At 38.1% G+C, this 13,304-nt stretch overlaps 1 protein-coding gene and 1 non-coding gene across 3 annotated transcripts; both read right to left on the bottom strand.

Annotated features, from left to right (window-relative positions):
- Positions 1-1,141: 1,141 nt before the first annotated feature.
- On the bottom strand, positions 1,142-1,696 carry LOC107640539 (uncharacterized). Of its 2 annotated transcripts, none has more exons than XR_015899423.1 (3): positions 1,458-1,696; positions 1,275-1,339; positions 1,142-1,195 (listed from the first exon to the last, which is right to left on the bottom strand). It is a non-coding gene; the product is annotated as an uncharacterized LOC107640539 (transcript). The 2 variants fall into 2 exon arrangements; XR_015899422.1 differs by having other exon boundaries at positions 1,144-1,195; positions 1,282-1,339.
- A 1,078-nt stretch (positions 1,697-2,774) lies between these two features.
- LOC107642833 (uncharacterized) lies at positions 2,775-4,767 on the bottom strand. The gene is made up of 6 exons (XM_088498424.1): positions 4,275-4,767; positions 4,076-4,180; positions 3,581-3,733; positions 3,212-3,280; positions 3,021-3,117; positions 2,775-2,929 (listed from the first exon to the last, which is right to left on the bottom strand). The coding sequence occupies exons 1-6, from the start codon at positions 4,680-4,682 to the stop codon at positions 2,775-2,777; spliced, it is 987 nt and encodes a 328-aa protein (XP_088354550.1). The 5' UTR covers positions 4,683-4,767.
- Positions 4,768-13,304: the final 8,537 nt, after the last annotated feature.

Genomic DNA, 13,304 nt, shown 5'->3' with positions numbered 1-13,304 from the left:
AGGTTCAAAAGGATTTACGTTCTCTCTCGGTCTCTCTCCGTTTTCTTTCTTTTCTTTCCTCTCGCATACATTAATTATATATATATATATATGATTAATACGCCGCCTTAGCTTTCTTTATATTATATATACACTTTATGGAAGGAAATTATAGTAATAGATTATACTTATACTAGAAGAAAGCTAAGAATGAACTACAAGGGACACGTCGAATAGCATCGGTTCTTTTAGCGATTTGCGGCGGTTTTTAACCGCCGCGAAACGAAATTCCAGCGGTTCCACAAGCGTTGCCTATTAGGGGGTGGAGATTTGATTTTGCGGCGGTTTTGAAAAACCGCTGGCACAACCGCAGCAAATCAGATAATTGATTTTGCTGCGGTTGCAAAACCGCCGCTATTCTGTCAGCGGATTTAAAAAAAATTGCGGCGGTTTAAAACCGCCACAAATCTATGTAGAATTTTTTTAAAAAAATGAGACAATTTTGAACTGTCTCAATTTCATACCTGAGCTTATAAAAAAACTGAATAACGGGAGGAATTAATTATGTACTCTATTTGCATTTGTAACAGCATATTGGTCCACCTATAAGTGAATCTATATACACTTTATTTGCATTTGTAAACAAAAAATAATAATGCAGTGCATTTATGTGTAGTACATAATAGTTAGATGAATTCACATGAGAGAGAAAGAGAGAGAGAGAGAAAGAGAGAAAGAGTGAAGAAACTTTTTCATAGCAAGCTTCATCAAGAAGAGCAATGATTCCACCTGGTTTCTGCATCAAAAGGATTGCTTTAGATAATGAGGGCATAACATTTTGAAGGCAAATTCAGAGGAGACATCTTGAAAATTCTTTGTAATAATTGCAAAGATGTTTACATATTGTAAACAAATTAGTATCTAAGTTGCATTTCTGAATATTACAAAGTAAATCAAATACAAACTACATAAGCAGTTTGCAAACATATATATATATATATATATATATATATATATATATATATATATATATAACATTAGATGTTGCTCTATCAGATTGAAATCTAGTTATAAATATTGCAAAATGAAGCATAGCCATAAAGTATGTATAAACTTTTCCAATTAGATCAAGTACATCTTGATTATCCACAAATTCTAAGTAGTTCCAGTCAATCCCTTCTTTTGTATATCTCTCTTGTTCCATCTTAAACACATGCTGCAGGACATTATCCATGTTGGAATGCATGTTATGAGAAAAAGTGATAGTTGAAGTTGTCAAATATCTAAAAACTAACCTCATACCTGGTTGAAATGTTGCTGCAGCTTTTCATTTGTGAAATTAATACAAAACTGCTCAAAACTGTAAAGAGGGAAATTAGATATCAACTCAGATTTATGCTACTCTCAAGAGGAACAATGATATGTGTGTGCGCGCGCGCACACGCATGTGTTTGAGTGAATAATATGATTATGTTCACCTGTTATTCTTAAAGCTTTCAAAGCCATATATGTCAAGAACACCAATGAGACATTTTGACTCTGGGTCTTGCCCAATTGAGACATTGATTTTTTGGACTAACCTGCACATAACAATAGAACAGATAAAAAATTATTCAGATTCAAATAACATAAGTGCAATAAACATAGGATAGGACACATTTTTCATATTTTAAATTCATAATTTTACACTTGACATTAACATAGTACCAGTCAAATAAACAAGAATATAGTGTTTTGGCTAAACCATCCCTGCTAACCGTTGCACCAAGAGGATCAAGACTTCTTTTAATAACTTCCTCTGGGGTAATCATCACACGCTTACAAAGTGCATCTTCCAAAGCACTAGGATCGCACCTGAAATAAGAAATAATTTAAAAGATATGTAACATTAACAAAAAGAAAGCTATTGCAAATGATAACAATAGAAATTTTGTCACACATGAGAAGTTCTGCGGTTATTTGGAGATGCAACTTGGACTCTTCATTTTCTAGAACTGATGAATCAGTTTCTTCCTCTGATTTTGCAAAGTTAATGTTTCCAAGATGAGGAATAGCAGCTATAACTCTGAAGATTGCTTCCTGAGAGGAAGGAGAAAAGTATTCATTACCATTTTACTTGAAAGATTTGCTACCATGGGCAGATAATAGAAATATTAGCATAACTAAAAAAGTGCAATACCATTTCAACAACCCAGTTGATATAGGAGAATATAAAACAGCAGGTATGTGCACAATAAACAAGCCAATAAACAGCAGTACGATATTACAAGCATAATAATTAGCAAGCTTATGTAGTGCTCACATCATTATTGTCAACCAAAACCATAACAATTCCTCTTCAAATCTCTCATGTTTACTAGAATTCCAAGGTCAAACAAATTGTCATATAATTGCCATATATAGATAGAGGTGAGCAGAAACAACTCTTTAATTTGAAACAATATTAATAACAACCAATAATATATAAAGTTTCTTTTAAAGAGATGGGATTCAAGGCTTCCAGAGGCTTGAACTCATAAAAAAATAGTCTCTTATCACCTGGATACCCTGAGCCAAATCTGAATCAAAATAACCTGAAAGCATAATCTGAACCAAGAAGATATATAATGCATAATGCTGTTAATCTAGCAGCAAGAAAAACTTTTCCAAAAAAATTTCCTTTCCCTTTTGGGTCAGCATAATCCAAGCCTAAAAGACAGAAAAACATAAACAGGAGAAATTAAATTGAAGAGGCCACATCTATGATAAGCTAAGCAAATCCAATGGCATGAAATAAACTACAGAAAGTTTTAGGACTAATGAATCTTCAAACACCTTATGATTGGGAGGTCCAAGAAATTGGGAAGTCCAAGGGCAAGTATGGAAGAACATGCTGGTGACAACTCTGAAGGCTTTAAGACCACTGTGTTTCCAGCTGCTACTGCTCCTATTAGTGGCTCCAAGGATAAACCTGTCATTAATTAAATTGTAACTCCCTCTATTAATTTGCTATACAAATACTTGATCAACATAAGGAAAATGGTTCAAAAAGCATGACTCACCAAAGGGGAAATTCCAAGATGAAATAATGAGGACTAGGCCCAGAGGTTCAGGAACAATTTCTGCACTACTAAGCAGTGCTATTTGTGGCAATTTAGCCTATCAAAAAAACAAATTTGAATCCATTAGGCTTGAATGCTTATCTTTGAAATTTAAAAAAAAATGGAATTAGGAAAATTGGCACTGATCTCACCTTTTTGCCTGATATCCAATATTTTAAGTTACTCAATGCAAAATTCAAGGACTTCATCAAAGTTTCTATCTACTTAAAAGGGCCAATTCGTTAATTAGCAATTAGAATTGAAAAATAGTTTTCTTTTTTTTTTTAATGTTACTATTATTACTACTCAATGCATGCATAATGCATGAATTTAAAAGAAAACTTAAATTAGGAAGGAACTATATTGATTAAAGATTAAACTAATAGAAAGGCAATAATAATAATGTCAAATATTTTCATTAAACTTAGAAGTGGTAAATAGTATATATGATGACACACTTTTTTGAACAGAAACAAACCATTTTCAAGTGTAATTATAAGCAAATTAAATAAAGGCATAACCTCATCTTTAAAAGCTTCAACTTGATGCTTTCCTAAGTCGAGCATTAAGGCCTTCAAAATATCTTCTTCTTTTTCAATGAGGAAACGACGCAACCCTTTGAGTTGTGATTCTCTCCATGACACTTTCTTTGTCTCTCCACTCCCATAATACTCCTTCATATCATTCATAAAATATTGCATTAAGCATAATAATGAATAAACCAAGCATAATCAATCTTTTGATAAACTCATAACCACACCATCAATGGTACCCTTCAACATATACTAATTTCAAATAAAATAGAACAATCAAACTAAAACTTCGAAAGAGAAAGAATCACGCAACTGCTTATTAAATCCATGAAAATAAAAGGTTGAGCTCCTCCGCTTTTCACTGAGGAAAACTATCAAACAGTTTGTGTGCATATTCCATAAAAACAACAAAATGCACAAGATAACAAGTTTATGCTATATCTAAGATTCTGGGAACAGAAAACAGAGTCAAGGATATGGTACCGTGAGCAGGTGGGAACTGCGCGGAGGATGATGGCAGCTACAAACTGCGTAGACGGCGATTGCGACTGTGACTGCGGGGAAGACCATGACTACGCGAAGTGAGATCTGCAACACACAAGACAACAATGGATCAATGTCGGCAAGAAAGGGCAAGAGAGAGGAAAGGAGGGCAGAGGATACAGGGGGATGAAGAGCTCACCTGGGTGCAGAGCAGGACGGTGCGAGAACAGACCTCCTCCTTCTCCCCTGGGTTCATCGTCTTCTGCTTCTCCTTCCCTTTTCGTCGTTCTTCTCCTTCGTGAGCGCGCGCTCTCCCTCTCTTCGCGAACACACTCTCTCTCTCTTCGGCTTCAATGGCGACGACGGCAAGCTTAGTGGTGGCGGCGGTGGCAAGACGCGACGGTGTAGACCCGCAATAAGGACGACGACGGCGCTGGCTTCGCGGTGAGCTGATGCGGTCTCCCTCTCTCTTCGCAGTTCTTTCTCTTGCGGTTCTGGCTTTCTGACGGCACGGCAACGCGACGGCGGCGGCGAACTCAGCAGCGCCGGCCCGGCTCCTTCCTCCCTTTCCTCTCCTTCTCCGTTTCTCCCTCTCTTCTCTTAACATTTCTTTCTTTCTTTTTTTATTTGTTGAAGCTGCTGAGTGCTGAGTGTTGTGTTTTTAGGAAAGGGGAATTAAAATATCACCCAAAAAAATTAGGTTAGCAGCGTTTTTTTTAAATTTGTGGCAAAATCAAATCAAATAGCTGCTCTTTCTCTGTTTACTATTAAAACTGCTGGAAATCCATCAGATAGCGACTATTATCAAAACAGCTGCTAATTGTGTGCCGCTATCTTTCGCTTTTGTGGTAGCGTAATAGCATAATATTATATTACAAAATTTAATATTATATGTATATTTATACATAACGATAATAATAATATATATATATACACACACGTAACCTAATGCATAATGATAATAATAATATATATGTAACCTAATGCAAAGTATAAACCACCTTTTATTTTCTATGCTTTATAGTTAATAATAGTAATAATAATACTAGCAATAATAATGATCATGTAATAATAATAATAATAATAGTAATGCAATGAATATAATATATATAAACTTATAATACAATTTAATACTTACGGTAATTATATACAATAGTAATAATAATAATAATAATAATAATAATAATAATAATAATAATAATAATAATAATATGGATTTGATTAAATTTAAATTATTATAAAATTAGTTCAATTACTGATAATAAAAATAATTTTTTTTAAAAATAAGGAATTCTAATTTTATAAAATAAATTATAACTTATTTATATTTATATTTTTAAAATTGAGGGTTGCTACAATAAATTTCTCTCATTAAGAATAATATTGGAACTTAAATTTAGACGCCAATTGACATTATAGATTGTGTAGATACCTAAAGGATATTAGAAGAGTATGATAAAGGAAAAATTATTCTGTGTAAATTTATTTTTTAAAAAATTGTCCCAATTGAACTATTTTATTTTTATTCTTTAAAAATATATCCAAATAAAAGAAATCTGCAACAATAGTTTACATTCAATAATTTTTTTTTAATGAAATTACTATGAAAAATGGGTAGAAATTTTTTTATTTAACTAATGGAAGAATTTTTTTAATAATAAACCTTTATTTAGGAGCAATATTGGAACTTAAATTTAGACACTAATTATCTTTATATATATTGTGTAAATACCAAGAGTACATTAAAATAATATGATAATAATAATAATTTAAAAAAATTATTCTTTGTACATTTATTTAAAAATAATGTCCTATTTAAATTATTTTATTTTTATTCTTTAAAATTCTGCAACAATGATTTACATCCAATAGAAAGTCTTTGTAACAGCCTAGACCACCCGCTAGTACGATATTGTCCGCTTTGGCACACAAGGCCTCACGGTTTTGCCTTTAACGATAGGGATGATAGCCAAAACCCCCCACACTCACTCGTTAAAACACGTCATGCTAGGGAGAGGTATCCACACCCTTATAAGGCATGCTTCGTTCCCTTCCCCAACCGATGTGAGACCTTACAAGAACCATACAGTTTTTTTCAACTAGTGCATTAACTTACCCATTTTCACATGGAAGCTGCTATCTTGTCAAAAAATCTAGAATCATCACCGAAGTGAGGACCCAGCCCCACATAACTAACGGTGGAAATCTCCCTGAAGGAATCCAAGTTCCTCTTTTGCAACACAGTTTTCTATTAAAAAAGCACTATTTAGGTTCAGATCTCAAATCATTATCGATAAGAATCCGCAAATTCGTGCATACCAAAATTTCTAGAGAAATACAATAAAAGTCATCCTTAAACCGCAACGATTCTGAGTCATTAAAGGTTGAACGCATCCACTGAACGATCTGCATAAAAAATTTAAATTGCATTAGAGTCATCTGTTTTAGCCACGATATATATTAAGAAACATATTCATTCTATCAATGTGTTAGTATGTTATACTTACATTGCTGGTGACCCAGTGCCGGAGCAACAGTGAGCAGATGTCTTCTCGGATCAATGATAGATGCTGTCTTCCTTCATAGGACGCCACAACCTGACTTTGCTCCAACGATCCATTGGCCGCCCATCGTCGCAATTGCTCCTCATCATCCTCGTCCAGCTTTCACCCTTTTAGAAGTGGATGCACCTTTATAGGAGTACATTGGGTATACTTTTGTTCCGTCCGAGTATTGCACGGTGAGATTTCCTTGCTTGGTGGGCTAGGAGTCATGCAAGACGGAGTGGTTGGCATCACGGTCTGTAGTGGCCTCGTGTTCTGCAGTTGCTCAAGGTATTGCCATATTCGTTCACTTTCGGGGTCTCGGTTCGACAGAAAATTGGGATTACTGCAAGAAACTCAACCGATGTTAGAGAAATGGCAGTTGTATACGGATACAATCCCTAATTCACTAACAAGCAAAATAGACCACAAAATGAAATAGTTTTGATTAGGAGACTTGCCCGTCGAACTCCCATTCTTCATGTTGCACTAGCACAACGGAGAGTGTTCCTACATCGGGAACTATAGAGACAGGTGTTTCATGGGTTCCCTTATCCTGATTAAGGTTGCCTTCTATTGGTTCGGCACTTGGTTTTTGTTGGTCAACTCCCTGGTTATAGAGTCGGCACATCCGCTTGGCAAGAGGCTCATTCTCCTCATCATCATCTGTGCTAATTGGGAGATCCTTTTTCTCAAGATTTTTTTGGGGTGGACCTACGTGATCGGTCCTTTTTAGCCTCCTCCTTTTTTTGCACAACTCCTCTGCTAGGCTGTTTTACGTATAACGAACATGTTGTGTAAAGAAACATCCAAGTACATTCAAATGAACCTAATAAACTTAAGCAAAGCTAGTCGATGATTTAAACCGTAGACAACAGTAATCGTATACTCACTCTTGGGCTAGTTTTTTATTGTTCGGCGTGCCGTGAAGTTCTCCTTGTTGGAGGTGGAGATGTTGTGCGTCCCCTTGGTCGTCTTTCCTTTGATACCTGCTTACTCTCTCCACCGACTGACCTCCCCTATTTGAAGCAATAGCATGAACCAAATTAACAATGGTGAAGTAAGCTTGCTAACACGCTGAAGTCTTAAAACGTGTTTACCCTTGGCGGCACCGAATCCTTTTTCCCACGATTCTGTGGTTCTTTTTTCCCCGGTTTCCTCCTCGTAGCTTGTGGTGACCGGCCCTTTATGTCTTCACCTCCCCCATGTCTAGTCAAAAGGCGCCCCTGAATTAAGAAACGAAGAGAATCAATGATCTTAATCAAACCTCAAAGCACCACCAAACCACAAACCAGAAATAGAAAAATAAAAAAAATAAAATCTCAAACACACGGGATCTGCGACATCTGCCTAGCACAACTGACAAAAAAAAGTAAACATAAAAAACATCTTGAGTGGTCTGATAGGAAGCTCTGACTTACATAACAGCATAAATTAACCGATTACAAGAGAGAAATGAGTGCCTCGGATAGAATATATTGTGCCTTCTTTTCAAGTCTCTCTGAGGTCCACCCATCGAGCCGTGTCTCATGCTCAAGACAGTTGTCGAGCACACCGTATTGCAACCGCTAAAAATAGAGTATCTACATAGAGGATGGGCACAATTTAAGTTATACATGACGGAAAACCACGTTGAATATATTCTTAAGTTGAACAGTTAGCATCAGATATGGTTCAAGATTGTATAAGGCTCGCAAGGGACACAGAACTAGTAATAGGAAACATTCAGATGAAATCATATATTGGACCATCTAAAATTAGTGAACAAAGATTCAAGTAATTCAGCAACATATCAGTATATCACATACAAGTAACAGTACTAGAGTCTGAAATCTCCAAACTAATGTATAGGAAATTAATTTTATACAAGTTATGATCTTCATAAAAAAAGGCAAACAAAATTTATTAATGGTCATTGTGTCTGTTCCGAGGGTTACCTGAAACTGTAGGTCAATCTCGGACGAGATCTGCTGTGGTGGCCGGAGTTGTCGTGTCCGACTTGTTGGAACTGGTGGCCGGAGCTGTCGTGTCCGACCTGGTGAAACTGGTGGAGCTGGAGATGCTGCTGATCCTTCGTCACCGGAGGGTGGTGGTACCTGCAAGAGACTCTGATGCTTAAGTTAGCATGGGCTTTAAGCAGGTATTTTTTTGTAGAATCAGAGTATGAGTTATATCTGGGTGCTCCAGTGCATTTATAGTAGTGTGGAGTGACCTTTCTGGAGATAAGATAGTTATCTTATCTTATCTTTTAAGTGAGGTCATCTTATCTTCTGGGGAACCGCCCTTATCTTTCTAGGCTTTAACTGGCTTTAGATTGGGCTGTGTCCCTTCATTTGGGCCTGTTTGGGCCCCTCTGGCGATTTGGCCCATCTCTTTAAGAAGAGGTCGGGGAATCCAGACCTGAAGAGATCGGTCGACTTGTCTTTAATCAGCTCAGGTCGTACAGCTCGACACAGGGCATAAACAGTGCCCCTGCTTGAGTGCGGTCTTCCTTTTGAAGTCGTGTCTTTTTAGACTTCGATTTCTTTTTGGAAAAGCCGATCTCGAGCATTCTTTTGTTGATCTCGTTGTAGCACTCCTATTTAGTGGTTTGAATGCGGAACGTTTCCTCTTTTAATTACGGCACGCATTTTTACTTTTTCTTGGAAACGTGCAAAGGTCAAAAACTCGTAAATTCTTTGCTGTTTCCTTTGCTTCCCTCTTTGTGTCTTTATTTTGAATTTCAAAGCCTTTTCCCTCAGTTTTTCTTCTCTTCGCTTTACTGTAACTTCTCCCTTCTCCTTACCCTTCTGTTTCTGGGCCTTCGTATTTTCCTCACTTGCAAAGGCGATCGTTGGCGTCATTTTGGTCGTTGCTTCAGTCTCTGATCATTTATCATCTCCTCTCCACTGCAGGTTGGTTTTTAATCTTCTTTCCCTCTTTTATTTTTCACACCGTTCTTTTTATGCTTGTGCTTTGTTTGGGCATGAAAAAGTTTTGATCTTGCTCGGATTTGTGTTTAGAAAGTTTGAATCTTTTCTGTGTCGTTGTGCTTGTAGTGCGCGCCTTGAGGGTTTTTTCGCTTTGTTGCTTGTTTCTGCCCCTTTTACTTGATTTCTTTATGCGTAGATCTTTTCCTGTTTATAGCTTGAAGTAATGAACTGTTAATTTGAAAAAGGTTGTATCTTTTTTATGATTTCTGCCTGGTCTGTCTGATGTTGATGGTTTGCTGTTTTGTATGGATCGCCATTTGTCAGAGAAGGCTTTTGATCTTCTTTGTGTTTTTAGGGCTTAAACTGCGAGATTTTTCTTTTTTCTGGATCCTTGCTTTGTTATTGCCTCCAAAGGATGCCCCTGGACTTTGGTGTGAGTCCTGGGGTTTCCTTTTGCTGTTTCTGAGTCTTTTAACATTCGCATGCTATTTGTTCGAGTTATCTCCATATTTGTCCGAGATGTTTCCTATTTTGTCCGAGCTGTTTGATTAGTAACCCAGTTTTCCCTTTTCTCACTGTAGGACTAGTTGACCCATGTCTTCTTGCAAAAATATTGTTGAGATGTCTACCAAGGTCCCGGATGGCATGTCTGACTGGCTGGACTCCCTTGTTTTGATGTGTGTTTCCGTGGTTGATTCTGAGTATTGTGTGCGGCTTAGGAGGCATCATAGGATTTGTAGTAGTAGAGAGCAGGAGAAAAACTATGAGTTGGTAGTGCCCGATCCTGATGAGAGGGTTTGTTTTCCTTCTCTTACTCAAGGGGACCGTCCATTCTTTTATGCGTATGACTACTTTTTTAGTCAAATGAACATTACCATTCCTTTTACTTCCTTTGAAACTGACTTGTTGTGGTCCTGCAATGTAGCTCCTTCTCAGCTTCACCCGAATTCGTGGGGCTTCATAAAAATCTTCTAACTGTTGTGTCAAGAACTGGATGTTCAACCTTCTCATACTCTCTTTCTTTACCTTTTTGTCTTGATGAAGCCTGGGGTAGCTAAGAAGAAGGCTTTCTGGATTTCTTTCCGCGCTACCCAGGGAAAAAACTTGTTATCCATGTATGATGAGTCTTTTAGGGACTTTAAAAACTTCTATTTCAAGGTTCGAGCTGTTGAAGGAGGTCGGTCTTTCTTCTTGGACCAAAATAATGAACCAGCTTTTCCTTTATGCTGGCAAAAGAATGTGATGGTGTCTAAGTATTTTTGGGAAATGTTGGATGAAGTTGAGCAGGCTTTTGTACATGTACTAGAAGAAAATTGGGGGGAGCCTCCCTATCTTGATACGAAGATGTTTTTGGGGGATCCCTCCCTTCTTCGAGCTGAATTGGGTAGCTGCCGATTTCTTTTTAGCCTTGTCTTTGTTATTTTGTTTGTTTTGTCAATCCATCTCTTTCTAACTTGCAACTTTGGTTTTGCTGCTTTATTTTTTTAGAGATGGTGAAGACCACTGATTCCATGAAGGCTTTTAAGAGGGCGAGGAAGGCGACCGCGGCTCAAAACATCTCGGCTAAAGGTTTTAGGGAGGAATCTTCAAAGGCTACTCAGAAGAGGTCAACCTCGGATACTTCTGGGTCGAGAAAAGTCATACCGACTCCCCAGGTTCGCCTGGCTTCTTCTGATCCTCCCCAGTCGACCTCTGGTGCTGCTTCTCCTTCTGCTGCCGGTCCTCCTCCCAAGAAGCAGAAGACTATTGAGCCCTACGACCTGGATGCCCCTGACTTTGATGCCGTGGGGTTTGTTGATAACCAGATCGCTCCTTATGGCCGACTTCCCATGGACGATGTGTCTATCCTGCGCCATCTGGATTTTATCACCAGTAACAGTGTTCGGATGGCTCACATGGGTGCAGCCTTATTCCGTACTGTTCAAGAGTCTTCTGTTCATGCTACTAAAGCCTTTATGAAGGATGCCAAGTCCGAGTTTGATAGGATTAAGGATTTGAAGGATGAACTGGACGCTAAGGTGGCCAAGCTGGAACTAGATGTTGAGAAGGAGAAATCTAGGGCGATTACTGCAGAAGCTGCTGCGAATCTAGATAAGGAGATGGCCAAGAAGTCAAAGGAGAGTTATACCCGCACTTATGACGAGCTGATGGAGGTCAGGGAGAGACTTGTGTCGGCCCATGCTAACTATGTTGAACTTCAGGGCCACCTTGTGGGCAGTGTGACTGACACATATGAGAACCTAAAAGCTCAGGTCCGAGTTCTTGCTCCCGAGCTCGACCTGAGTCTTTTTGGTTTGGATAACACTGTTAAAAATGGTAAGATTGTCCCTGCGCCGGATGAAGATGAAGAGGAAGGTCCTTCCCCAGAGCCGCCGATCAAAGCTTCTACTGCCACGACTTCTTCAACTGCTGCTGCTGAGGTCAGCCACCCCGAGTCCGACCCTGACGTCCAAATCTTAAATCGGGAGGATGGGACGGTAGATGCTATTCCTATGAAGATCATTCCTCCCTCAACGACCCAGGGTGCCGCCGCTGAGGAGACCTTGGATCCCTTGTGACTTTTTATGTATTTGTTTAGCCCGGTTTGTGGGCTTTTGAACTCTTTTATTTTTTGTACCTTTGCATGGTGTTCTTTCTTTTTCTGACATTTTGGTTGCTTTTCTTAGCAACTTTATTTTGGAAAAACAAAAGATATCTTTGAACTCTTGAGGTCGACCTTCAGGTGGCCTTTTGAGATTTTAATGCTTTTAGAATAGCCTTGTTTTCTTTGACGTGCTGGCTGTGTTTTTGGGATTTTTGTAGATCTTCTGTAAGGTGTCGAGATTCGGCTATCCGACCTCTTTCTTGTCGATCTGATGACTTGTCTAATGACTTTTTTAGTATTCTCATAGAACACCTTTTAAAATAATTTTGGTAGCTTTATCGTGAGGTCGTGGCTTTTTGGGATGAGTTGTGTCCCTTCTAGCGCACGCCTCTTGTTGGTCCGACTTCTTCTTATCGATCTTTCTCGAGTTATTTTTAGTAACCCATTTTTAATCAGACCTTACCAGGTCTCTTTCTATGGATTACTTTTTATAACTTTGTAGCTTTGTTTGGTTGGTCTGACTTCTTCACGCCGGTCCGCCCTTAGTTATTTTCAGTAATCCATTTTTACTCAAACCTCGTCAGGTCTCTTTCTATGGATTACTTTTTATAACTTTTATCGCTTTGATCGGTCCGGTCCGACTTCTTCTTGTCGGTCCTTCTTGAGTTATTTTTAGCAATCTATTTTTTCTCAGACCTCGTCAGGCCTCTTTCTATGGATTACTTTTTATAACTTTAGTCACTTTGGTCGATTGGTCCAACTTCTTTATGTCGGTTCGTCCTAAGTTATTTTTAGCAATCCATTTTTACTCAGACCTCGTCAGGCCTCTTTCTATGGATTACTTTCTATAACTTCTTGCATTAATCCGTCTTTATCGCTTTTTTCTTGCCGATTTTGTAGAAATCGGGCGGTGAGTTTGGTTCTCACTTGGCCAACTTTGTCGAAGTCTAGCAGTGAATTTGGTTTTCACCTTGCTGACCTTTGTCGAAATCGGACGATGAATTCGATTCTCATCGTGATCGGCTGGTGAATTTGGTTTTCACCTTGCTGACCTGTAGCTTTGTAATCGGGCGATGAATTTTTTGCCTTCGGATTAATGCGTCTTGGTAGAGAAACTTTGTAGAAAATCTGGAAAATTTTATTCAAATAAAAAATAGGCATATAGGCAAGAATATATACATGTGGGTGTT

Source organism: Arachis ipaensis, chromosome B9 (genome assembly GCF_059453495.1).
Source record: "Arachis ipaensis isolate K30076 ecotype BB chromosome B9, ASM5945349v1, whole genome shotgun sequence".
NCBI classification, from domain to species: Eukaryota; Viridiplantae; Streptophyta; class Magnoliopsida; order Fabales; family Fabaceae; genus Arachis; species Arachis ipaensis.
This window is presented reverse-complemented; position numbering and strand designations above follow the sequence as displayed.

Bases quoted from the DNA above. Each gene is read 5' to 3' on its own strand.
- LOC107642833 (XM_088498424.1), bottom strand. From the start codon at position 4,682: ATGTTAAGAGAAGAGAGGGAGAAACGGAGAAGGAGAGGAAAGGGAGGA. The intron at 4,181-4,274 runs GTGAGCTCTTCA...TGTGTGTTGCAG, and splicing joins CCGTCCTGCTCTGCACCCAG to ATCTCACTTCGCGTAGTCAT. The intron at 3,281-3,580 runs GTTATGCCTTTA...CCTTTTAAGTAG, and splicing joins TTGAAGCTTTTAAAGATGAG to ATAGAAACTTTGATGAAGTC.